The 11,614-nt window shown below is 47.1% G+C and overlaps 1 protein-coding gene across 2 annotated transcripts in view; it reads right to left on the minus strand.

The window, feature by feature from the left end:
• The window catches only part of LOC133342637 (protein bicaudal D homolog 2-like), an 89,428-nt gene extending 86,449 nt beyond the window's left edge, over positions 1-2,979 (minus strand). For both annotated transcript variants that reach the window (XM_061551916.1, XM_061551917.1), the window contains exon 1: positions 888-2,979. In XM_061551916.1, the coding sequence (XP_061407900.1) occupies positions 888-1,355 (468 nt within the window). In that variant the 5' untranslated portion in view covers positions 1,356-2,979. The remainder of the gene's footprint in view (positions 1-887) is intronic.
• Between the last annotated feature and the right edge of the window lie 8,635 nt (positions 2,980-11,614).

An 11,614-nucleotide genomic window follows, 5' to 3' on the forward strand; every position in this document is an offset into this window, starting at 1 on the left:
CCACCCACCCCCTCGTGTGCCGTTCCGGCCTTAACAGTTTCTCGCTAACTGTCCCAAAAGTCTGTTAAGGCTATCCGAGCGAACCTTGGTAACAATATTGACAGGTCACGTTCAAGACCAGGCCAAGAGGCCATGAACGATGACAAACGAATGGAAATAAATCTTGAAAAGAAAAAGAAGAAAAGATGCAGCGTGGAGGAATCACACAGTCAGGAGAGAGGGGACACGTGGATCAAGGGAAAAAAAACGCAAATCAGAGACATCGCATTGACCTGAGCCTGGTGAGAAAATGTCAGCCCAGGGAATGGAACCAGCGCGCCAGAGAGGTCCAACCATCGCGGAGATGTTGAAATGAGATTAATGGGTTCGCGTGCAGGAGAGTGAAATAATTGATTGTGGCACCAGAGGCCCGTGAGGGAGGGCGACTGCGTGTGTAGCTCTTCATTCTCCATCTATCAGTGGGTAGACCATGGCTCACGATGATGTTAAAGATCCCCCCTCCTCAAGACCATCAGTCTCTTCATCAAAGGACTACCCAACACATACACAGCTGTCTACTGGACATCTGTGAAAAAAGAGCTTTACAGCTAATCGGATTCCTCCAGTATACATTCCGTATTATGATTCTGACAAGACATCTGTGAAAAAATAGCTTTACAGCTCATCGGACTCCTCCAGTATACATTCCGTATTCTGATTCTGACAAGACATCTGTGACAAAATAGCTTCATAGCTCATCAGATTCCTCCAGTATACATTTCGTATTCCGATTCTGACAAGACATCTGTGGGGGAAAAAGAGCTTCACAGCTCATCGGATTCCTCCAGTATAAACGCATCATTCGGATTTTGGTCAACACACAGACACGGAAGGGTGCACCCACCCACCTCCTTGAGGATCTGCAGTTCCTTGCGCATGACTTCGGACGCCTGCTCCAGCTCGTCGTGTTGCTGCTGCAGGATCTGCTTCTCCTCCAGCACGACCAGACCGTACTCGGCAGCCTGGATCTTCTGCTTGCTCGTCTCCGCCAGCTCCCGACTCAACCTATCCACCTCGCCAAGGAGCCATCTCTCGCCCTCCTCCATCGCGGACCCTCCGCGCGACGCGTCGCCGCCGATCTCCGCGCCGGTGCAGGGAGACGAGCAAGAGGATGAAGCCTTGGGTGACGATGTCGACGACGACGATGATGACGACGACGACGACGACGACAGGGATGAGTAGGAGGAGGTGGTGGAACGGCAGGAGCTAGACGGTGAGAAGCCACTGCACATCGTTCCGTCTCCGTGGTCTCCGGTTGTAGGTCGGCACAAGACGGTTACGTCCTGAGCGCAGTGGCCCACTGCGGTGCTATCCATGGTGCAGGACCCTCTTTGATGTCACGCCACGGGAGTCGGCACCTGGTGACGCCGGGAAGAGCCCAGTTTCTCTCTCTCTCTCACCCTGCCACCCCGATCTCTCTGTGGATCTAAGAATCTCAGATTCCTCTCCTTCAGGAGCACACAGGACTGCGCATGTGTGTGTGGTTGTGTGTGTAGTTGTGTGTGTGTGGTTATGTGTGTGGGTGGTTATGTGTGTGTGTGTGGTTATGTGTGTGTGTGGTTATGTGTGTGTGTGGTTATGTGTGTATGTGTGGTTATGTGTGTAGTTGTGTGTGTGTGTGTGGTTGTGTATGTGGTTGTGTGTGTAGTTGTGTGTGTGTGGTTATGTGTGTGGGTGGTTATGTGTGTGTGTGTGGTTATGTGTGTGTGTGGTTATGTGTGTGTGTGGTTATGTGTGTATGTGTGGTTATGTGTGTAGTTGTGTGTGGTTGTGTATGTGGTTGTGTGTGTAGTTGTGTGTGTGTGGTTATGTGTGTGTGTGGTTATGTGTATGTGTGGTTATGTGTGTGTGTTGTTGTGTGTGTGTGGTTATGTGTGTGTGGTTGTGTGTGTGTGTGTCTATGTGTGTGTGTGGTTGTGTGTGTGTGGTTGTGTGTGTGTGGTTATGTGTGTGTGTGTCTATGTGTGTGTGTGGTTATGTGTGTGTGTGGTTGTGTGTGTGTGTGGTTATGTGTGTGTGTGGTTGTGTGTGTGTGGTTATGTGTGTGTGTGGTTATGTGTGTGTGGTTGTGTGTATGTGTGTGGTTGTGTGTGTGTGGTTGTGTGTATGTGTGTGGTTGTGTGTGTGTGGTTGTGTGTATGTGTGTGGTTGTGTGTGTGTGTTGTGCCCTTGAGTGTTTGCGCTTGTGCAAGATGAGTGTGTTTTGTTTTTGTGTGTTCCGTATGACCGGCGTTTATAGTTGTGTGTGTGTGTGGTGTGCTGGGTGTTTAGAGCTGTGAGAGTGTATGGCTGTGCATATGATGTGGTGGGTGTTTATAGCTCTGACAGTAGATGGTTGTTGTGGTTGTGCGTGTTTTTTTAGACGTGTGCTTAAGTGTTTGCGACTATGCGTTTGCTTTTGGCTATGCAGTATCTATGCGCGTGTGTATGTATGTATGTGTTCAGCTGGTGTGTTGTATTTATAGCCTGAAGCAGCCACCGCTCGTTTTCTACGTTATCTGCGACTATCGTGTGTATCGCATCGACGCGTGTCTCCGTGTGTGTGCGTGTGTGTTGTTGTTGTATCCGCCAGCGCAGTCAGTCAGTCAGTCGATCCACCCGCTCCGTTGCTTTGCGGTGTTTACGCGGCACGGAGAACACCGTCGCGAAGTGCGTGCGCACGCGTCTCGGACACAATCCCCCCTCTCTCCGCTTTCCTATTCCGCTCCTCCTTGGCTCCCCTCGCCGCTCGCTCCCCCTTCTCTCTCCTCGCTGGCCGGGCGAGCCGAGCGCCTTGCCTTCATCTCGCTTGAAGGGAACGCGAGGAAGACGACGGTGAAGAACGGGGAACAGCGTGGAAATCTCTCCCCGCTACGCGCGTCGCCATCTGTGCGCGCCGCACTCGCAGCGAGGAGCGTAGCGCAGTGCAGAGCCGGTTTATGGCGAGGGGGGGATGGAGGATGAGGAGGAGCCTGTGTGCCTGCTAACGCCCCCGGTTCCTTGGCTGCACAGATGCCTATTCCTTTGGTGATGTCATGGCTGGGCCCTCTCCCCTTCCTCCCAACATGCCAGAGTGTGTGTGGGTGCAGAGACTTTGCGGCTCTGGTGGTGACACGTCAGCTGCTGCCGGCTATAGCATTGGCTCAGAGGCACGTTGCACAGGGAAAGATTGTGGAGATTTGGATTTGGAGAGGGGAGTTGCGGGGGGATGATGGTGGTGGTGGTGAGAGGGGGGAGGTGGGAGGTCTACTTCCTTTTTTATTTTGGGGAAGAGAGAGAGAGAAGTCACTGCGCAAAGGAGAGAAACACACGTGGTTAGTCCACCATGCTCCCAACCCGACGGCTATGGCTAACAAACAGGGTCGCGTGATAATTCTAAGACGGGCCCTGTTCTACTCACTCGTCACCAACCCTGATGGATGGTGGCACAACAACAACACAATTCATGACCGACATTGTATGGCGAGGCATTTATTTTCCATTCGTGGATTTAGAATGGCTGGTAGTCAAATTTTGTATATGTTAAAAAGTGCGTGGCCCAGGAAACATGAATTTCCCTTGCTGCAAGATTATATATCATTCGCCGTCTGCCAGACCAATTCGCTAATCTTGTTCCTCAAGCCTATTCTGTATTAACGGGTTTGGAAATGTTTTCAGGGCAAGTTAAAAATAATCACCTCGTACAAGGCTAAAGGAATGCCCTTCCTTCCTCAAGTAATGTCAGTGTGCAGTACCGTACTGTATATGATAGAAGCGTATCCTGGATGTAATGTTTGCCACGGAACTTCATAAAGTTTTTGAGCATAAGTCACAACGTGAAAATGATTCCCAGTGCTTCTTTTCTGTGCAGCCCAGACTCAGTGGTGGAAATTCCCCATTCTTATGACGAGGATTTCCAAAATACAACGTTTGAGAACTAGTTATAATTAGCAAACTTAGCGTATTTCCTGTGCATAGAAACTGTAAACAAAACTAATTCGGATATATTTAGGCCTACACGTGGAAATACAGTCCATAATTATACTCACGTAATCAACCAATCACGATGTCCAATTGTCTCTTTCTAATATAACTAATTGTCTCTCTCTCTAATATAACTAATTGTCTCTCTCTCTAATATAACTAATTGTCTCTCTCTCTAATATAACTAATTGTCTCTCTCTCTAATATAACTAATTGTCTCTCTCTAATATAACTAATTGTCTCTCTCTCTAATATAACTAATTGTCTCTCTCTCTAATATAACTAATTGTCTCTCTCTCTAATATAACTAATTGTCTCTCTCTCTAATATAACTAATTGTCTCTCTCTAATATAACTAATTGTCTCTCTCTCTAATATAACTAATTGTCTCTCTCTCTAATATAACTAATTGTCTATCTCTCTAATATAACTAATTGTCTCTCTCTAATATAACTAATTGTCTCTCTCTAATATAACTAATTGTCTGCCTGTTCAAAATATGCAACTGGTAAAGTCGTTATACTGGTAGGAACCTTCTGGTTACACCAGCCCACAGGGGATTATTGTGTCCGTCGTGCAGGGAGGGGCTGGGTGGTGAGGGGCTGGGTGGGGAGGGGCTGGGTAGGGAGGGGTGGGGAGGGTGGGGCTGGGTGGGGGTGGGAGGGGTGGGGCTGGGTGGGGAGGGGCTGGTCACCCCGTGGTGCCCTTATAAAACTCAACGTTTAACCTACTCACGCCGGCTTGTGCCCGCCCTCACAGTCGGCCATATTTGTGGAATACACCACGCCGCCGTTGACCCTGGCCATTGACCGAGCAACCCGACGTTCCTACCAGCTCCCTCCGCAGGAATGTGTTTTCACCACGCCGCCGATCGGTGCGCATGCGTGAAGTTTGGGGAGCATCGACTTGGGAAGGTTGTGCGGTACAATAATGAACGTTGCAGCACACTGCCCTCTGCTGCGCGGCTCGTCGGCCATCGGCAGCTTTTAGCACCCGTGTAATTGCACTTTGGGGCGACCCATCCAAGGAAGCTTATCAAGCTCAACGGCGACATCTAACAAGATGAAGAGGGTCTACGACAGTGACGTGCGGTGAGGTCAATGGCTGGGGAGGCACTGGCTTAGTGTCAGAGCCAGATTGACACACTGAGGGGGGCGTGTCATCACTGAGGGGGGCGTGTTAGACACGTCCCCCTCGGTGAGGCAGATGTGATAGCTGCCTCCCCTGCTGCTTTTTCATTGCAGTTTCATGACCAGACCAGCGAGCCTAAATATCTTTATACACATACGTGAAATAAGTTAACTGGAGTATGGAAGGCGAGGACATGAAATGAGGGGGTCTACAAACATTACATTGGTGACATACTGAGATAGTAGCAGGCACGCGCTTATTGCCCGCGCACCATCCAGTTACTGAGGCGGTGCGCAATCAGAGGGGAGGCTGAGCTCGTCGCTGCCTCACCTCTCGTGTCTTCCTCTATTTGCAGCGGAGCTCCGCAAATTAGCGATTTTGACTATAACAATGATTGGAATCGTACATAAATGGAATTTATAACACAGATCAGTGGAAAAATCTTAATTTTTATTTGGATTTTTTTACTTTTCGTAACAACTATTTTCATTGTATGCCAGGTGAGGCTCTTCCTCTCCTGCCTTCCCCTGACCACACGTCCCTGGTCTACGAAATAAGACGGTCACGATCAACGTCGCCATCAAATGACATTATGAACAATTCCTCTCTTGGGGGCTTTCACAGGGTGAGCAGGTGCTTAGGGTGTGCCGCGGTCTTCGGCGACGTAACGCAGCGCAAAGCCATCAGACGTGGGTCTTGGACGGGACGGCGGCACCAGTGGCACAACAACAGTGCCACGCCGGACCGAGCGCACAATTCTAGATTTGAAGCTTTCGTGACTGCAAGGATTCATATTCTTAGGTTTTTTCGGTAAAGTCACGTAGGTAAAAAATTAAAATTAATAAAAGTAAAAAATAAATCACGACGTTTCGCAGGCAACACAAGCTTCCGTCTTCAGGTGGAACCGTCACAGCACGCTTGATACAGCACGCGAACTGTGACGGTGTTGCCTCCGAAACGTCGTGATTTTTAAATACTTTATATTAAGTTCACTTGCTTGCTTGCTTGCGCGCTTACGACCGTGCAAATCTTTCGGTCGTTTTTTAACCCACTTCCCGTGATCCAATCGAGCTGACATTTTGCACACAGACTCGTTGTGCGGGACAATTTTCGTGAAATTTTTTTCCAAAATTTTCCACTTTTTAGGAAATTTTTTTTTCATATTTAATTTAAAATACCAATGTGATAAAAATGAAACTCTTACTCAAGAAAAACAGAAATGAATAATAAAATAAAACCGATGCCACGCATATAAAGGATTTATAGTGAAAAACTTTGTTTTTACGGGTTAATTTTTTATTAATTTATTTTACTTTTATTAATTTTAATTTTTTACCTACGTAACTTTACCAAAAAAACCTAGGAATACGAGCGCGCAACTTTGAACGCCCTTTCACGCACTGGCATTTGTGACGTGCGCACAACACCGCCGCTCCGTGGAGTCTCCACCGAGCGCTTGTTGTCCACTCACACGGCCCGAGCCCAGGGGTGGGGAACCTTTTTCTGGCCAAGGGGCATTTGGATATTGAAAACATAATTCGCGGGCCATGCAAAATGATCAACTTAAAAATTAGCCCGTTATATTTCGTCAAACGTTTAATTAACTCACCCCTAATGTGATGGCTAGAACTGCTTCTCTTTGGCGAGGCGTGTGATGTTAGCTGGTGTTGATGATGTTGCTATTCGCAACTGCTTTCCCAGGTTTGCGCCTCGATTTATTGAATTTCCAGTCCCGCCTGCGGTTGCCTTGGCAGGGCCAGACCAAATCTTTTCGCGAACCTTATACGGCCCGCGGGCCGGACATTCCCCACCCCTACCGTCTAGCCCCTCGTTCTCCCATTCGCACGTGGCTTCTTGATGTGGTGACCAGAGGTCGCAAACGGGTTTTGATTCCTTACCCGTACCCGGCCGGGTACGGGTACCCGTACGCTACCCGTACCCGTACCCAACCCGAAATGAGTGACAAATGGTTACTCACCGGTGACTCACGGCATACCCGTACCCGTACCCGGCCGCACCAGGGTCGCAAACGGGTACCTGTACCCGGCCGGGTACGGGTAGCCGGGTATCGGGTAGGGTACGGGTATCGGGTACCCGGTTGCGACCTCTTCTGATGACTCAATATAGCCCCCCCCCCCCCTGTCCCATACGGCTTGTTTGTTAATCCACTGCTGGATGACGAAGGCTCCCCGCCCCGCAACATGTAGGTTCCCATCAAGACGTTAGCAAATGTTTGCCTGGACTGTGTTGCTGACCGAAATCGCCCTCAAATGCGCTCGATATAGTCATATGTCGGAAGTGGATCGCGTCTGGGTCTGGTTAGTGTGCGTGACGGGCCACCAGACGTTGTAGGTGTGGCGTTGCGAGGTAGCCGGGAGACGGCAGTGGTGTCACCCTCCGCGAATGTGTTCTGGGTTCTGTAAGAGTCGTCACTCAACAACTCTGTGGTTCTTTAACCTGGGTGCGAGATGCCCTTTCTGGGGGTAGCTAGACGTGGTCAGATTTTCTTCGAAGGTAAATCATCAAAACAAATTAAGCACGGGCACGCAATTACAACTACTTTGTTTCAACAAACCTATGTATTAACATACAAATAATTTTACAATTGAGAACCAGAGGTTAAGAACTATTGCTCTGCAATGTATCGGTTAAAATCGATAAAAAATCGATCGATACTTAAGCTAATAAGGATGTGTATTAAACGTGGGCGCATGGGTCACTGGCGATTTGTGTAACTTGTATGCGAACGGTATGCCGGTGTTAAATGTAGGCTAATGGCATTACTATAACGAGCCAAGAATGTCTGTGTGTAACGCGCGTGACGTCACTCCACATGCCACACCCCCCCCGTCATTATTATACATGGGCGGGTGGATTTTTACACATGCATAAGATTGAGCGGAAATAATATTTTTCGCAAATTCGCTTTAAGTTTGACGTTTCTTTATTGAAAGTGAATCTAATAAATAATTCTACGCAGCAACAAAGTGGATTTGGTGTCTTTATTTATTTCTTCAGCACTTGAGACAAAAGGTAATTCTAATTTATGCTTCTATATTATGGTAAAATAGACATTTCTCGGTGATTTCCCATATATTGTATCGATTTCAAATTTACAGTATTTCAACCCCAGCGACCGAAATCAGAAGAGAATAAAGTATCAAAGCAGTGAATTTAAACAAATTGAAGGTCAGTTATATACAGTGCTACAATGACATGAAGTATGGTAAAGTGTTTATGACTACTCTTTGGTTCTTTCGGTAAAGTCGCGTAGAAGGGAAATAATAAAATAATAAAAATAAAACATAATAAAATAATTCTCACGACGTTTCGGCCACAACGCAAGCAGCCGTCCTCAGGTGAAGAACAGGTCTGTCGGAAAGACATTCAGACATTGTCTTTCCGACATTCAGACATTGTCTTTCCGACAGACCTGTTCTTCACCTGAGGACGGCTGCTTGCATTGTGGCCGAAACGTCGTGAGAATGATTTTATTATGTGTTATTTTTATTATTTTATTATTTCCCTTCTACGTGACTTTACCGAAAGAACCAAGAAGATGAATCCCTGCAGTTACGAAAGCTTTAAATCGAAATATAAATCATTCTTATTTTCTCTTTCTACGTGACTTGACCGAAAGAACCAAAAGAAAAATGATTTAATTTATTATTTTCTATTTCTACGTGACTTTACCGAAAGAACCAAAGAGTAATTCCTGCAGTCACGAAAGCGCCAAATCAAGTTTGTTTATGACTAGTTTCGTGCAAGAATCACTGCCATTAATATAGTGCTACAGTGAACTGCAGTGAAGTGTTTGATGACATACTTTGTTGCAAGATTCACTGCCATTACATTTACACAAGATATACAATTGTACTCTGCTCAGTTTTTTCGTAAAGTTTACAGCTTCCGTCCTAAGACGGGCAAACAGGCTCGTCAATAAATATGTACAAATGAGACCAACAAACAATACGAGGAAGTTAAAAACGAGATAATCAGATCGCGACCTGAATCGTCGCACCTGGGGGTGGGGGAATGTTTGTAATAATAACAACACCAAAACGGTTACTCTGCTCTGAAGAAGGGGCATTGCCTGAAACGTCATTTTTTAAATTCTAAGGCAGTGATAACGACGGATGTGATGTGTTGCCTTCGTGCGTTAAATTACCATTACTATCGTAGGCCTTCATCCAGCAGTGGATCGATCGTGGCCGATAATGGTGATGAATTCAGTTACAGCCTTAACCGAATGTAGGGGCAAGTGCTGTTAGCGAGCACCTATGAAGGCCAAAACGGCACACGAGGGGGTGGGTGGCCAACACCACGCCCGGCCGCCTTCGTCTCCCCAGTGGCGATGTTTTTACGCACCGCACCAGGTACTAATTTGAGGCTGAGTCGACCTAGGGGAGGCCCAGGACCGGTTCAGATAATCGTCACTCAAATTGGCCGGTCGTCAGGTTGGTAGCGCAGCGTGCAAACCGCTACACTATCGCTCCCCTTAAATTACACACGCATACTTAAGATAAATATGGGTGTTTAGCTTACATTTACACATGGTTTGACAATGGACCGTAATGTCGCATCGCTTATGTATAAGGCTATAAAAGGCAATTTTACGGTTTAGGTTACTTTGGCAGACACGTGTTAAGTGGCCAAATTTGATCAAAGGAAAATCGAGATTACTGCACATTAAGCTGCACAGATGAAGGGCAGTGCATGCTAATTGCCTCGCTTGCAGCATCTGACGGCGAAGTGCTGACTGAACGCAACACGCACTCTACATGGCATTGCCTCCGATCTCACGCGCCAGCATTGTCCCCACAAGGTTTATTTCACTCGACGGTAGCCAACTCTTGTTTCCATAATTTGCAATCCTTAATTCCCCCAGTTCATTCGCCGCTCTCCTCCCCCCCAACCACCATCCACCACATTATGTAAATGTGCTGAAAGTAAAGCTGTCATGGTACAAATGAATGCGTTGATTAATCCCACAAACCGTTGTGGGAGGCGTTGCATATGTACGGAAATAACAACACCTCAGCACAATCGTCAATAACACTGCCCAAAAAGGAAAGTAGATATTTAATAGGCGACGTTTCGGACAATGGCCCTTCTTCACAACAGAGGTATACTTCGGAGCAGAGGTGCAATTAGGAAGGGGGCATACCAGGCACGTTGCCAAATGTATATTTTCTCTGCGCCTTTTGGCGTCATCTGGTCCAACACCATGTGAGACGAGGCTCTAAGGAAAGCTGTCTCGGGTGTGGACCAATCAACTTCAAGGACAGTGCATATATTATCAGTTATGTTTTTTTTTGCAGTATGACTGCAGGTATTGTGGTCTATGCAAACATGATTCCTTGTAAAAAAAAAGGTGTCAGTTTTGTTGCCAGATAAAAGGGTAAAAAAACAATTATCATATTTTTTCTTCTGGCAAATGAGGTTCCAATGGTGTATATTCTTTTTCGGGCAGTGCTGCCGACGAATTAATTGCCATTAGCCGTGTCCCACTTGTTTAATTAATCCCGCACGTGCTCGGTCACGTTTTCGGACAATAGCTCTTTGGGATCACGTGCGCTAACGTGGTTACTTGCCTCCACGTGGCGAGACAAACTCGTCGCTGCGCGAGCCACTTGCAGTGGCGATGCACATATGTAAAACCCCTCCTGTGGGGTTGGCGGGTCAGACACGGATGGGAGCAAGGCCTGCAACGATGCTGAATCATCACGCTTTGTTTAACGCGTAAGCCATTTGAGACCGAAACAGGATGACTTCGTCACACATTTGGCAAATCGCCTGATGACGCTGGCTGTAAACACCAGCGAAACGTCAGAGTACTCAAATTCCAAATGTCGTGGGTTTACTCTGGAAGTAGTAACTGATTGGCACGTTTTCTTTACGGGACAAACCTTACTAATTGGCTGTGTCGGGTGGTGTCGGTTTCACGACACATTGATATTAACGCGATCTAACCCTAAAAAGAAAATAAACTGTATTATGGATCTTCACGATTTACAGTCGCGACTCGATTCAAGAACGCATTTTGTCGTGTCGCGTCAACATTGCGGCGCCTTTCGTGGCTGTCGAAGAGGGTAGGAGGCATGCAATTACATTTGAATAGAAATATAATTCTGACAGGCGAGTCAATGCCAAGTACTGAGCACAACATTGGATTTTAATGGATGCATTGTTACATACCCAGGGTGAGCCTCATCCAAGAACTGCCGTGATCAGCGATCACTTGAGGTCAACTGAGATTCGCATCGATTGGAACGGACGCAAGCTTGTTAAATCCCAGTATCAAGGTCCGTTATCACAACCCTTCACCCCTTTGACGTGCGGCACACGTTTCTTGCCGATAGTGCATCAACAATAACTGTGCCTCGCCGCCTGTAAAAGGCAGCGGACAAACCCTCGTCATATCTTTTAGCTCGTAGCTACAGCTCAGCTGCAACGATGCTATCACCATCAGCCACCGTGGTTTATACACGGCTGGATAAAG

Source organism: Lethenteron reissneri, chromosome 15 (assembly GCF_015708825.2).
Source record: "Lethenteron reissneri isolate LAM-NWPU_2019-01 chromosome 15, ASM1570882v1, whole genome shotgun sequence".
Taxonomy (NCBI): Eukaryota; Metazoa; Chordata; class Hyperoartia; order Petromyzontiformes; family Petromyzontidae; genus Lethenteron; species Lethenteron reissneri.